The following is a 15,351-nucleotide window of genomic DNA, read 5'->3' as shown; positions in this document are numbered from 1 at the left end:
TTGTAGAGATGGGGTTTCACCTTGTTTCCCAGGCTGGTCTCAAACTCCTAGGCTCAAGCAATCCTTGGCCTCCCAAAGTGCTGGGATTACAGGTGTGAGCCACCACGCCCAGCCATCTATGGCATATTATACAGAAAAATATTTAGTCATAAAACAGTGTGTGAAAGTCAGGTGTTTCTTATAATGATCTGCAGACTGTGGCTCATAGGCCAAACCTGGCCTTTCAATGTTTTTGTTTTCATGGCTTAGAAAGCTAAGAATGGCTTCACATATTTAGTAGTTGAAAAGCAATCAACAGGCGACCAATACTTTGTGACATGTGAAAATTACGTGAAGTCTCAGTGTTCATCAGTGAAGCGTTCTGGGCACGGCCATGCCCAGCTTTCACATGTTGTCTGTGCTGTTCTCACTCCAGTGGGAGAGCGGAGTAGTCGCCACAGAGAGCACCTGGCCCACACAGCCTGTTCTGCATTTTACAGAAGTTTCCCAACTCTTGCTTTGTTACATGCAAAGTCTAGAAAGGATAAATGCAAAATATTAGCAGGTGATGTTGTGAAGTTTCCTTTTTCTTTTCTTTTTTTTTTTCCTCCTTGACAGAGTGTCACTCTGTCACCCAGGCTGGAGTGCTGGGCGTGGTAGTTGACACCTGTAATCCCAGCAGTTTGGTAGGCCGAGGCGGATGGATCACCTGAGGTCAGAAGTTCGAAACCAGCCTGGCCAACATGGTGAAACCCTGCCTCTACCAAAAAATGCAAAAAATTAGCCGGGCGTGGTGGCAGGTACCTGTAATCCCAGCTGCTTGGGAGGCTGAGGTAGGAGAATCCCTTGAACCTGGGAGGCGGAGGTTATAGTGAGCTGAGATCGCACCACTGCACTCCGGCATGGGCGATAGAGTGAGACTCTGTCTCAAAAAAATAAAAAATAAAATAAAAATGACAGATCCATTAAAGTGATCTATTAAAAGTATACATCAGATTTATTCATTCAAAAATTAACATTCAGACCGATCTCAACCCAGCTGGGAGCTGCAGAGCCTCCCTGTGGTTTTACATAAATCCAGAACCTTGCTGTGGCCCTGTGGGTCTCTTCTAAGCTGCTGAACCTTTTTTCTGCCCTGGACCCCTTGGGCAGCCTAGGAGAGCCTGGGGACCCCTTCTCAGGGGTCCTTCAAGGTTATACACAATATAACCTTGTGTTATATTGACCCCTTGAAGGGGTCCTTCAAGGTTATGCACAATAACCTTGTGTATTTCATTTTATAAAGCATAACCCCAGCACTTTGGGAGGCTGAGACAGGTGGATCACTTGAGGTCAGGAGTTTGTGACCAGCCTGGCCAACATGGGGAAACGCGTCTCTACTAAAAATACAAAAATTATCCAGGTATGGCAGCACGCATCTCTAATCCCAGCTACTCAGGAGGCTGAGGCATGAGAATTGCTTGAACCCGGTAGGCAGAGGTTGCAGTAAGCCAAGATCACACCACTGCACTCCAGCCTGGGCAACAGAGTGAGACTGTCTCCAAAAAAAAAAAGGTAGCCCCTCCCCTATTGTTCTGTTCCCTAGTTCCCTGTTCCTGTGTTATTTCTATTCAGTGGCCTGACTTAATGTGATAGAATTTTTTTGTTCATCCCTGTCTCCTGCTAGAATGTTTGCTCATTGAGGGCAAAGGCATCATCTGTCTTACAACAGTATTGCCTGTGCCGGGAGCATCAGTAAATCAATATTGAATATTGAATATGGATTGAATGCTGACACTAGACAGTGGTGTTAATTCTAGTCTGCAGCAGTTATTTGCCTCCTGCTTTGGAAGCCCTACCAACCTGAATCATTAGCCCCACAGTAACAGTGCTAGTGTGTGATGCCGTATATGTCAGTATATCTATAGACTGTCTTTGAATCCTGCTTCTTAGAAACTGGAGATGTTTTGGTGGCAGCGAAGGGCCATCCTCCTGATGGCGGCTGGTCACAGTGGGTCAAGGGTGCCGCAGTTGTAACCTGGTTTGGCTCTTTGATGGCGTCTGAGCTCCAGTGGGGCTTGCACACTAATATTCAATGCATTTGCCAAGAAGCTTTTTAGATGACTGTCTTTTAAACTGTGGGCACAAGGCATGACTGTTCTCATAACTTACACAATTAAAGTTTGATATTGGAACGTTGATTTCAAATGAATCATTGCATCATATAGTTCAAGTTTACCTTTATTAAATAACTAAAATGCCACATTTCCGCTTTCCCTTTTATCTGCTTCTCTCCCTCTCCCCACTTCTTCATCGTGAGCGCCTATGAAGTGCTCTGTAGTGAGGAGATGCGGGAAGGGCTCTGAAAGGCGCGTTTGCTATCAGCATGGGAAGCAGGAGGCCCCGTGGCCTCATGGCAGGCCCCAGGCCTGTGACCCCCGCTCCCAAGGGAATCTTGAGTGTCGTGTCATGCCACCAGGGTTGGTGGCATCTGTGGGTTGGGGAAGAGAGCTCCCCAAGGCGGCCAGCTATGTTGGGGGGATCCTGGGGGCTCAGCCAGGTCCTCACTGCAAGTGCTGCTTAGCGCTGGTGTCCAGCGTGCTCCCACGGTCTCTAGACGCTTCCCTCTGCAAAGCCGCTGCTCTTGTCGACGCCTTCAGTTTCCTTTTTCTGCTGGCTGATGCACTCTCATTTCACTGGTTCTGGACGCTTCCTTCTGCCTTTCAGGGGCCCTGGTCCTGGACGCTACCTTCTGCCTTTCAGGGGCCTCCTCTCCTCCAGAGATCTTGGCTGCACTGTGAGGAGCCTGACTTCAGCTGGGCCTGTGTGCAGGTGCCAGGCCTTCCCCGGCTGAGCGGGTCCTGTGCTCTGTCCGGCTCCCCGTTCCCCAGGCTGCGCGGGTCCTGTGCTCTGTCCGGCTCCCCGTTCCCCAGGCTGAGCGGGTCCTGTGCTCTGTCCGGCTCCCCGTTCCCAGGCTGAGCGGGTCCTGTGCTCTGTTCGGCTCCCCGTTCCCAGGCTGAGCGGGTGCTGTGCTCTGTCCGGCTTCCCGTTCCCCAGGCTGAGCGGGTCCGGTGCTCTGTCCGGCTCCCCGTTCCCCGGCTGAGCGGGTCCTGTGCTCTGTCCGGCTCCCCGTTCCCCGGCTGAGCGGGTCCTGTGCTCTGTCCGGCTCCCCGTTCCCCAGCTGAGCGGGTCCTGTGCTCTATCCGGCTTCCCCTTCCCCAGGCTGAGCCGGTCCTGTGCTCTGTCTGGCTCCCCGTTCCCAGGCTGAGCGGGTCCTGTGCTGTGTCCGGCTCCTCGTTCCCAGGCTGAGCGGGTCCTGTGCTCTGTCCGGCTTCCCCTTCCCCAGGCTGAGCAGGCCCTGTGCTCAGCCCAGCCTTGCCTCTGGCACCCTCTTCTGGGTTCGTTTGACAGTATCAGCCTGCCACATGGTGTCCTTTGCAGATGGGTGGGTCTGCCACCCTGGGGCCACCAGGGCCTGTGCCAGGGTGCACCCTAATGTGCAGGGATGTGTCTGGTCAGGAATCATTTGGGTCCATAAACTGCTGCTTATCACCTTCTCGTCCCCACTTGGAACCTGGTCCTCTTTGAGCTGGCCTGGTGGCCCCGGGCCCCTTCTTGGGGCAGCACGCAGATGCTCTTCCTCCCACAGCTGCGTGCTGCCTTGGACTCAGTCTCTGTCCTTATCCACCATCTGCTGTTCCCAGCAGGGGCCCTTGCTGCACTATCCCGTCATCTCCACCAAGGCTCAGCCTCAGGGGCATCAGCCCCTCCTGCCGTGCTGTCCTCTCTAGGCCCAGATGCCCACGTTCCTTGACCCCATCCCCTTGTCCCTCCCTGCCCTCCCTTTTCTCTTCTCTGGGCGTGGGTTCCATGGTTCTTTGGGACCATCCCTTACCTTTGCTCCCTGGTCCCCCTGAACTTACCTGGGGACCCTGCAGAGGCTCCCGGGTTCAGCCCAGCTCTCCAGCTGCTGTGATTCTGTTCCCAAGGCACCGGCCTAGCTGGAAAAAAAGCATTCAACAGCTGGCTCGTCTCCCCTCCCCACGAGTGAGCGCTGACCCGAGTGGGCCCGGGCACCGTGTTTCCATGCCCCTGAATGCCACATCACACCCCTCTCCCGCTGCCAGCACCTCCTCCCCAGCCTGGCCCTCAGCAGGCCCGCTTTCTTCTGCTTCACCCAGAAAACAGGAGCTTTTGGAAGAGACCTTCCCTGTGCATCTGCCAGCCCACCCGAGGCTTCCTGTCTAATGGGGCAGTGGCTGTGCTTCAGGCTCCGGCCCCACCCACTTCCCGCCCTCCTGCTAAAGATATTCTTCCTGCACCCCAGCACAGTCTCTCCCAGATCATTCTCACCATCTTCCAGACGCAGTGGAATTGCTCCAGGCAATACGTTGTGTCTTTAAATCATTTCAAACACAGATCCCCTGCTGTGCACGGCATTCCTTCTGTACACTGCTGTAGGCTGCACCTTAGCCTGAAGGGAATGCAGCGGAGGTGTGTTGGACTCGGGGGTTGGGGGGGGTGTCATAGTATCAGTTGCATCTTGAAACAGAAACCTGGTTAACCTAGAAACTGACCCACCTCCACCAGGCCCTTCCTGAAGCCAGTGACACCTCTGTCTGCTGCCACGTAACTACCCACGTGTAAAAGCGGCCAGAGACTGAAAACATGATTCGACAATAGGCTGGGCACAGTGGCTCACACCTGTAATCCCAGCACTTTGGGAAGCCAAGGCGGGTGGATCGCTTGAGCCAGGAGTTTAAGACCAGCCTGGGCAATGTGGTGAAACCCTGTCTCTACAAAAAATTTTTTTTAAAAATTAGCATGCACCTGTAGTCCCAGCTACTCAGGAGGCTGAGGTGGGGGGATCACCGGAGCAGGGGGAGGTTGAAGCTGCAGTGAGCATGCTGTAGGTGGCATGCACATGTAGTCCCAGCTACTCAGGAGGCTGAGGTGGGGGGATCACCGGAGCAGGGGGAGGTTGAAGCTGCAGTGAGCTGTGATCATGCTACTGCATGCCAGCCTGGGCAACAGCAAGACTCCATCTCAAAAAATTGTTGACAATGAAGTCCACTTCTCCTTGCCAACCTTACCCAATCCTTCCTTACGTTTTAGACATATCAGCATGCCCTGCCGTGCGCTAAAGTACTTCTCTTTCCCCAGGACATGGGCAAGTTTTGCCTCACATACGAGGCCTCCATGACCCGGCTCTTCCGAGAGGGGAGGACGGAGACCGTGCGCTCCTGCACCACTGAGTCGTGCGACTTCGTGCGGGCCATGGTGGACCCGGCCCAGACGGTAATGTGCCATCAGGCTGAGGACACAACATGCTTGTCACACTTCCCTAAAAGGCTTCTGGAGGCCATCACTCCAGCTTCTCTGATCTCATCATTCCTGTACCTTCTTCTTCAGGGGTGCTCAATTCAGCTTCTTTCCTCTGCCCCTTTCAAGGGTACAGAAGGTATTAAAATATTAAAAGGTAAAGGTAGGGACAAGGACAGAGACGCATGTTACAAATGATACTTCTCCAAATCATATTCTACTTCCTGAGAGTCTTTAAATTAGGCCAGGACACATAATGAGGAAAGGCATAGCAGGTGGCTGCTTTGGAACTGAACAGGTGGTTGGTGTCAGGGTAGGCGAGCTGTGACCGTCGCATGGAGACCTTCCATTGTTTATTAGAGCCATTGCCACACTGGGCCCCAAGTGCCAGGCTGGGGCCTGGGGGTTTTCTGTACATTGTCCTTTAAATTTTCTTAGCAGTGGTCCTGAGAAGTGTCATCAGTTCATTTCCATAGATAAAGAAACAGAGGCCTAGATGAATTCAGCAGCTGCTGGACCATTCTGCTCACTAATGGCCGAGGTCAGACCCAGGCCACTGGGTCCGCCTGACTCCAGCGTGCAGGTGCTTTCTGCTGATCCCCAGAGCGTGCAGGTGCTTTCTGCTGATCCCCAGAGGAGACACCGGCCAGGGCTCTTTTTTCCGAGACAAACTTCATTCTGGAAAGGCTGTCAGACTGGGCGCGGTGACTCACGCCTGTAATCCCAGTACTTTGGGAGGATGAGGCGGGCGGATTGCCTGAGCGCAGGAGTTCGAAACCACCCTGGGCAACATGTTGAAACCCCGTCTCTACTAAAAATAACAAAAAATATTAGCCGGGTGTGGTGGCTAACTTAGATCTGTAACCGCTCAACTTGAGACACGCAACATATGTCCTTCCCACCTTTTGTCACTCAGGTGGAACAGAGGCTGAAGTTGTTCAAGTTGGCGTCTGAGAAGCATCAGCATATGTATCGCCTCGCCATGACCGGCTCTGGGATCGATCGTCACCTCTTCTGCCTTTACGTGGTGTCTAAATATCTCGCCGTGGAGTCCCCTTTCCTTAAGGAAGTAAGTCTCTTCCACTTCTTCCATCAGTTGTATTGGCTAGACCAAAACTTAGTAAATTACTACAGCCTTGCATGAACATGTTTTAATGTCAGAATGGGCATTTGAAAAAAACGGGTCTGTGGGCGTAGCTGTCATAAAACGGAAAATGTGAGCAGCGCGTTTAGTACTGCCTTTCTTCAGTAACTTCGCTGTCACACGTAGCCCCTGACTTAATAGACCCGAAGACCTTGAGAGCTTACGTCACAGTAAGACGCACGGAAGTAACTAGGGAGTGATGAGCTGTGAGCGCATACCACCTTTGTTTTAAAAATCCTTTATTTTATTGTAAGTTTATGAAATATATTATTATTGTTTTTTGAGACAGGGTCTCACAGTGTTGCCCAGGCTGGTCTCAAACTCCTAGACACAAGCAATTCTTCGTCCTTAGCCTGCTGAGTAGCTGATGTGCACCACTGTGCCCAGCTCAAATTTAATTTAAGTTTTATTTATTTATTTATTTTATTTTTTATTTTTTGGAGATGGAGTCTCGCTCTGTCACCCAGGCTGGAGTGCAGTGGCGCCATCTTGGCTCACTGAAACCTCCACCTCCCGGGTTCAAGCTATTCTCCTGCCTCAGCCTCCCAAGTAGCTGGGATTACAGGCACATGCTGCCACGCCTGGCTAATTTTTTTTGTTGTTGTATTTTAGTAGAGACGGGGTTTCACCGTGTTGCCCAGGCTGGTCTCGAACTCCTGAGCTCAGGCAATCCACCCGCGTCGGCTTCCCAAAGTGCTGAGATTACAGACATGAACCATTGCACCTGGCAAATTTAATTTTTAATAGTGGCTGTATTTAACAGCCAGCTTGAAAATTCTCTGAAAATATGGCAGCTGGCTCGTGGGAGTTGGTACAAGTCTGACACCTCTGTCCCCGTTCCGAATCTTACTCCATATATCCGTTACCTTCACTGTCTGAGATGTTATTTGCTGGTATGCCCCCACCCCCGCCCTGCACTCCCTGCCCCAATCTGGGGGCCCCACCCACCCCGCATGCTCTCTGCAGATACGCTGCCCAAGCCAGCGAGGCCTTTGGAGACATAGACTTGTGGTGTGTGGAACAATCAAAAGACCAAGCCAGGCTTTTCTCGTCTTCCCAAAGCGACTCCTGAGGGACAGTAGAGGAGGGGATTGGGAAACATTTCCCTGTTTCACTCAATAGGTTTTATCTGAGCCTTGGAGATTATCAACAAGCCAGACCCCTCAGCAGCAAGTGGAGCTGTTTGACTTGGAGAATAACCCAGAGTACGTGTCCAGCGGAGGGGGCTTTGGACCGGTGAGTGCGGCGGGGCTGGGCGAGGCACAGTGGGGCGTGGTGATGGGATGGGTAATGGGGTGTGATGGGCCCATCTCCGTGCTGGGTGCCCCCGTTACCTTGTGGTTCTACCACCATAAAGGAATTACTGCTGATCATTGCTATGGATGTCCTTGGCAGTCTTGCACTTATTTTTTATTTTTTTGAGACAAGGTCTCGCTCTGTCACCCAGGCTGGAGTGCAGTAAGCATGATCATGGCTCATGGCAGCCTGAATCTCCCCCATCTCAGGTGATCCTCCCACCTCCACCTCCTGAGTAGCTGGGACTACAGATGCATGCCACCATGCCCAGCTAATTTTTTTTTGTGTGTGTATTTTTTTGTAGAGACAGGGTTTCACCATGTTGTCCGGGCTGGTCTCGAACCCCTGGGCTCAAGTGACCCGCCTGCCTCAGCCTCCCAAAGTGCTGGGATTACAAGGAGGAGCCACCGAGCCCCGCCAGTGTTGCATTTAGAACATTAGAAAGTCCCTTTTTCACGTCGTTTCATTTCCCAGCAACAAATTCAAATTCCCTTGTCCTCCAGGTTGCTGATGATGGCTATGGTGTGTCGTACATCCTTGTGGGAGAGAACCTCATCAATTTCCACATTTCTTCCAAGTTCTCTTGCCCTGAGACGGTATGTATGAAAAGAAGTTCCTTTTTCTGAAGATGGGGTATTTTTGCTTTATTCTTTTTAAGGAAACACATCTTTAATTTGACAGAAAAAGTCAATTCAACTGCCTGCTTTTACTTGGTTTGGGCATTTTCATGTAAATGGACTGCTTTTTAAAAAAAATTTTTTTTTTTTTTTGGAGACACAGTCTCACTCTGTCGCCCAGGCTGGAGTGCAGGGGCGAGATCTTGGCTCACTGTAACCTCTGCCTCCCGGGCTCAAGTGATTCTCCTGCCTCAGCCTCCCAAGTAGCTGGGACTACAGGCACCCGCCACTACCCCGGCTAATTTTTTTGTATTTTTAGTAGAGACGGGGTTTCACCATGTTGGGCAGGCTGGTCTCAAACTCCTGACCTCAGATGATCCACCTGCCTCGACCTCTCAAAGTGCTGAGATTACAGGCATGAGCCACCGCGCCTGGCCTAAATTTTAATTAAAAAATTGTTTGTACAGACAGGGTCTCCCCACATTTCCCAGGCAAGTCTTGAACTCCTGGGCTCACGCGATCCTCTTACCTCAGCCTCCCAGTGTTGGGATTACAGGCTTCAGCCACTGTGCCCAGCCATAAGTGAATTTCAAAATTCTCTTTACCTAGTTTTAAAGAAATGTATCTCAGCCAGGCACGGTGGCTCACACCTATAATCTCAGCACTTTGGGAGGCTGAGGCTGGCCAATCACTTGAGGTGAGGAGTTTGAAACCATCCTGGCCAACATGGTGAAACCCCGCCTCTACTAAAAATACAAAACTTAGCTCGTGTGGTGGCACACGCCTGTAATCCCAGCTACTCAGGAGGCTGAGGCAGGAGAATCGCTTGAACCCGGGAGGTGGAGGTTGTAGTGAGCCAGGATCATGCCATTGCACTCCAGCCTGGGTGATGGAGTGAGACTCCATCTCAGAAAAAAAAAAAAAATGGAAATGTATCTGATTTGGTTTAACATGTTTACCTCTGTTGGCAGCAATGGTTTTGAAGCTTAACGTTGGAGTGCGGCTGTAACTTTCAGACTCTTTAGCACTTGGAAGGTGAACTAAAAATAATGGGTACACACTAAGAAATCTGCATACAGAGCAGGGGACCCCCGGCTTCCTCTGTGGATGGAACAAGGGACCTCCTCCCTAGCATGGCACATTGCCCTTGTTTATATTCTGCTTTCCTTGTCGTACATAGCCTGGCAACCCATGCCACTGTCGCTGTTAACAGAGGAAGTTGGGGTTTATTTGTTCACTGTGGTTTTCTTTTGTTGTTTGTTTGTTTGTTTGTTTTAGACAGGGTCTCACTCTGCCACCCAGGCTAGAGTGCAGTGGTGTGATCTCGGCTCACTGCAGCTTCAGCCTCCTGGGCTCAGGGGATCCTCCTACTTCAGCCTCCTGAGTAGCTGGGACTATAGGGGAGTGCCACCACACCTGGCTGATTTTTGTATTTTTTGTAGAAATGTGGTTTCACCATGTTTCCCAGGCTGGTCTTGAACTCCTGGGCTCAAGCGATTCCAAAGTGCTGGGATTACAGGCATGAGCCACCATGCTCAGGATGGTCATTGTGTTTTCCGTGGGATAAACGCATTGGCATTAGGGGAAGGCTTAGATCGACAACACACCCGCACAATGACACATCAGCTGTCATCTCTTTACTCTCAGCATTTCTCTGGAATGTCTAAGTTAAGCTTTAAGACGTTGGTCAGATCTTAGAGAACTGGCAGAAAGGAATTTCAATGAAACATTGGGTCAGATTGCAAATGAAAAAGCTTGAAATGTGGGGATGGCCACGTTTTAATAGGTTTTTGGTTTTTGTTTTTACATGAAAGGATTCTCATCGCTTTGGAAGGCACCTGAAAGAAGCAATGACTGACATCATCACTTTGTTTGGTCTCAGTTCTAATTCCAAAAAGTAATTCCACTGGAGCTGCTGGGAAGGAAAACAAGCTCTTCTGATGCAAACCAAATGAAAAATAGGCATTAATCCTGACCTTAGCTCGGGATGAAACGCTGCTCTTAAAAAAAACTCAGTTTTCCTTCCAGAAAATGTGGGTGTTTTTTTTTTCCTAGAACAGTATCTCTCCCCTGTGAAGCATAACCCCACTACTTCCAGACTTGCCCTCCCTTGGGGGACATCTGATAAAGTCTCCCCTGATGTCTCTGCATCGGCTTGGATTTATTAAGGGATGCAAATCTTGTTGAGTTAATGAAGGAATTAGTAGGGTTGTGGCTTCACACACAGTGGAATGGAAATGGTGTCCTTTCTCAGTGGCAACCGAAGGCCTAGTGCTTAAGGGCATTTAGCATCATCCAAGCAGGGTAAACTTTTGTTTTGTTAAAAGAAAAATGTGTTATTCAAGTTGGTGTCCCCAGTTGTAGCTAACACATCTGGAATGCACTAACCAAAATGCTGTGCTTTGGAGACCTGCTTTTGTCACCGTGGGTAACCGTTCCCGTCTGGTCCAGTAGCCTGTGTTTGCCTCTCCACATTTGAAGCAAGCAGGATGCAACGTCTTCAGTTTTACTGACCTTGTATGTCTTCAAGTCTTCACAACCCAGTGCCTTAAAAATGAAAGGCCCTAAATGTAAGGGAGATGGAGAGAAAGATTTATTTTGTGGAGTCTTTGGGTGGAATTGTGGGTATACTGTTCCGTTCACAATTGACTGAGTATGGATAACCGTACGTAAGCATTTGCTACACCCCACCAGCCCCCTCCCCCTCAGAAACACCAGTTCCTTCCCAAGGGCAGCTGTGCCAGACTCCCCTCCCGGGACTGCCTTCTTGTCATCAGAAGCAACAAAAGAAATAACAGGCACATGTCATAAAAGGGGAGCAAGGGCCATGATGGTCAGATAATTCACTCAAGAATAAAACATGACACGTGCCTCAGGAGGATCTCTTTCCCAAAGTGACAGCAAGGAGGGCAGGGCATCGGCCACCAAGCGGGGACTAGCAAGTGAGGAAGGGGAGGGCAGCCCACCGTGGTGAGGAGAGAGTGGCTCCATGACCCCAAGGGATGGCCTTCTGCTCCCACCCAGTGAGGGGAAAGACTCACCAGAGGGTGATGGAGACAGTATGCCGGCTCACCTTGGTGACCGGCCAAGATGTCTCAAGTGACGGTGCTAGGTGTTCACCCAGCCTGTCCTTCAGATAGGAGTGCCTTCACAAAAGCGTCTCATGGACCACAAAGCAATTATGCACTGAGTCATCTTCAGTATTTAATGCAAAAATGAAGCATCATGGAATGAAATTCCCACTGTCTGTCATGACAAGCTTAGCTGTCCATTGTTTTAAATTGTGTATTTATTTTTTTGACCACTTGGTTCTAGTTGGGCCTGACTCCTTCAGAGTCCTGCACCCCGACAGTACAACAGCGATGGCTGAACTGTTGGAGTCGATGGAAGGTGCTTGCCGGAGAACACATGCCTTTTTTTTTTTTTTTTTTTTTTGAGATGGAGTTTCACTCTTGTTGCCCAGGCTGGAGTGCAGTGGTGCAATCTCGGCTCACTGCAGCCTCTGCCTTGCAGGTTCAAGCGATTCTCCTGTCTCGGCCTCCCAAGTAGCTGGGATAACACGCCCAACACCATGCCCTGCTAATTTTTGTATTTTTAGTAGAGATGGGGTTTCATCATATTGGTCAGGCTGGTCTCGAACTCCTGACCTCAGGTGATCCACCTGCCTCAACCTCCCAAAGTGCTGGGATTACAGGCATGAGCCACCATGTGCGGCCCACATGCATGTTTTATGTATGTATACTTCATGATGTAAAAATCCCACCTTTATGGGCCAAAGATTTTTTTTCTCCTGAAAGCAAGAAAAAATGAAAACAAAAGACAAAAAAAAAAAAAAAGCGTCCAGGCGCGGTGGCTCATGCGTGTAATCCCAGCACTTTGGGAGGCCAAGGCGGGCGGATCACGAGGTCAGGAGATGGAGACCATCCTGGCTAACACGGTGAAACCCCGTCTCTACTAAAAAATTCAAAAAATTAGCCGGGCGTGGTGGCGGGCGCCTGTAGTCCCAGCTACTCGGGAGGCTGAGGCAGGAGCATGGCGTGAACCCGGGAGGCGGAGTTTGCAGTGAGCCGAGATCGCTCCACTGCACTCCAGCCTGGGCAACAGAGCGAGACTCCGTCTAAAAAAAAAAGCAAAAATAAACCAACAACAAAAGCCCCTGACTGTCCGTCAAGCAGGCAGGGGGGATGTAGCTCTCTCTGCCCTGGGCAAGAATAGCACTTCCCGTTAAAAGCCAGCAGCCGGCGTCAGTCCCTATCAGAGCCAGCTAGATCATGCACTGTTGACCACTGAGCAATCTGTGTTACAGTAGAGTTCACAGGGCATTTTGAGTGTAGACGTGAGTGCTTAAACATATTTGGGTTTCTCTCTCAGGTTTTAAATGTTTCAAATGTAATTGTTGCTCATCAGTGCAGTTATCAATGCAATTTTATATTCCTTGAGGGGAGAAAGAGGGGTCTTATTGTACATGTCCAAGGGGGGTGATAAGAGTATTATCTATTTAATTTAATTTGGAACAAACCATTGTCTTAACGCAGCCATGGTTTGAATTTGTTATCTTGGGCTGACCGGTGCATGTAAATACAATATGCTCTTTGGATGTAAATCTTAGAAATGCAGTGTGAATGTAGGTTATCATTAATAAAACATTAACCCCAGTCTACTACAAGATTTGTTTCTGTCTCTTTTGTTATATTAAGGGGATTATAAGTCAAGGACCAAGTTCAGATACTTGAGACAAAGTGAAAAGTCTCAGCATATGGAAACAAGGCCTTGGAGGAGACCATGGACATCACCAAGTTCATGTGCTGGGCTGGAAAGAAAAGCCTGTTGATTTTCACTTGCTGTGCATTTATTCATCCATTCCATTGCCTCAGTGCTGAGAACAGTGCCTGACACATAAAAGATGCTCAATAAATATGTTAAAGTAATGCATGAATTCCATTTTTCTGTTTTTCTTGAGCACCTGTATTAGGCCATTCTCACATTGCTGTAAAGAAATAGCTGAGACTGGGTAATTTATAAGAGGTTTAATTGGCTCTCAGTTCTGCAGGCTATACAGGAAGCATGGAGGCATCTGCTTCTGGGGAGGCCTCAAACAGCTTTTTACTCATGGTGGAAGGCAAAGGGGGAGCAGGCATTCTACATGGTGAAAGGAGACAGAGAGAGAAAGAGAGGAGGTGCTCTCTTACGCATTTGCAAACAACCAGATCTGAGAGAGAGAGAGGAGGTGCTCTCTTACACACTCGCGAACAACCAGATCTCACAGGAACTCACGCACTCTATGGTGAGGACAGTAGCAAGAGGGATGGTGCCGTTCATGAGAAATGCACGCCCATGATCCAGTCACTTCCCATCAGGCCCCACCTCCAACATTAGGGATTACCACTGAACCTGAGATTTGGGTGGGGACACACATCCAAACCATATCAGCGCCTGTTCTAGGCACTGGGGAGACAGCAGTGACCCCACCAGGTTCTGGCTGTCTCATTAGTCCATTTTTACATTGCTGTAAAGAACTTCTTGAGACTGGGTAAGTATAAAGGAAAGACAGTCAATTGACGCACAGTTCAGCATGGCTGGGGAGGCCTCAGGAAACTTATAATCATGGCAGAAGGTGAAGGGGAAGCAAGAAACCTGTTACATGGCAGCAGAGGAGAGAGAGTGAGGGGGAATTGCCGAACACTTTTAAGCCATCAGATCTTGTGAGAACTCACTTCTTATTACAAGAACAGCGTAGGGGAACCGCCTCCATGATCCAATCACCTCCCATCAGGTCCCTCCCTTGACACAGAGGGATTACATTTCAAGATGAGATTTGGGTGGGGCACAGAGCCAAACCATATCACAGAGGAAAAAGAGAACAAGCCAACCAGTTGAAGGATTTTAAGTGTTCTGAGGCAACTAAGAGGATCATTGGGAGGGGGTGGTAGCTGGCAGGAAGGGTGACCCACTTAGAGTGGGTTGAGCTGAGACCTGAGAGACTCGACGGAGCCAGCCCGGCCAGTGCAGCAGGGCAGCAAGCATCTAGGAGCAGCAGGTGCAGAGCCTCCAGGCTTGATTGCAACCCGTGGGTGACCCCCACAGGTGGCTGTGTATGCCTGGCATGATGCTACTCAGTAGACGTCTGATTCTGATTAGTAAACGAATGAACGGTGCAACCTTGTGGGTTACTCTCTTGCTTGGGCCACTCAAGCTATGCATAATTCTTGGGCTCTTCGATTTATTATTTTTATTATTTTTTCTGCTTTTGTGAGTGTTTTTTGTTGTTGTTGTTGTTGTTTTTGTTTGTTTGATTTTTGAGATGGAGTTTCAATCTTTTTGCCCAGGCTAAAGTACAATGGTGCAATCTCAGCTCACTGCAACCTCCGCCTCCCAGGTTCAAGCAATTCTCCTGCCTCAGCCTCACAAATAGCTGGGATTGCAGGTGTGCACCACCATGCCTAGCTAATTTTGTATTTTTAGTAGAGACAGGGTTTCACCATGTTGGTCAGGCTGGTCTTGAACTCCTGACTTCAAGTGATCTGACCACCTTGGCCTCCCAGAGTGCTGGGATTACAGGCATGAGCCACCACGCCCAGCCCCAGGCAAAATTTTCTTAATTTTTGAATGTTAAATGTACAACTAAATAGTACACGGTGTTGCTGTGCCTTGGGTACTACCCTTTAAAAATTTAGAAAAGTATTTAATTTTTAAAAGTGAGATTAGAAAGCTGATGTTTTACATTCTTTATTTTTACCAAAACAGTACCTGAGTAGACAGTACCTGAGGCTGTCTCCCCAGCACCCACTCCCACCAGTCCCTCTACACCCTTTGCAGGTTTCGCCATCACTTGAATTAAACTTTCACCTCTTCTCTTGATTAAACAGTGATATCTATTGACTCCTTAAAGATGAAATAGCTCATTCCCCACCCAAAATTTGAGACTTTCATTGTATTTGTGACTTTTTTTTTTTTTTTTCTGAGAGGGAGCCTTTCTCTGTTGGTCAGGCTGGAGTACAGTGGCACAATCTCAGC

General features: G+C 49.4%; 1 protein-coding gene across 2 annotated transcripts in view; it reads left to right on the top strand.

Annotated features, from left to right (window-relative positions):
* Positions 1-12,988, top strand: part of CPT1A (carnitine palmitoyltransferase 1A) — an 88,065-nt gene extending 75,077 nt beyond the window's left edge. For both annotated transcript variants that reach the window (XM_031015971.3, XM_055354692.2), the window contains exons 15-19: positions 5,122-5,256; positions 6,197-6,349; positions 7,547-7,660; positions 8,224-8,316; positions 10,152-12,988. In XM_031015971.3, coding sequence (XP_030871831.2) covers positions 5,122-5,256; positions 6,197-6,349; positions 7,547-7,660; positions 8,224-8,316; positions 10,152-10,238 — 582 coding nt within the window. In that variant the 3' untranslated portion in view covers positions 10,239-12,988. The remainder of the gene's footprint in view (positions 1-5,121; positions 5,257-6,196; positions 6,350-7,546; positions 7,661-8,223; positions 8,317-10,151) is intronic.
* Positions 12,989-15,351: the final 2,363 nt, after the last annotated feature.

This window comes from Gorilla gorilla, chromosome 9 (genome assembly GCF_029281585.2).
Source record: "Gorilla gorilla gorilla isolate KB3781 chromosome 9, NHGRI_mGorGor1-v2.1_pri, whole genome shotgun sequence".
NCBI lineage: Eukaryota > Metazoa > Chordata > Mammalia > Primates > Hominidae > Gorilla > Gorilla gorilla.
The sequence above is the reverse complement of the archived record's forward strand: the minus strand, read 5'-3'. Positions and strand labels throughout refer to the sequence as shown.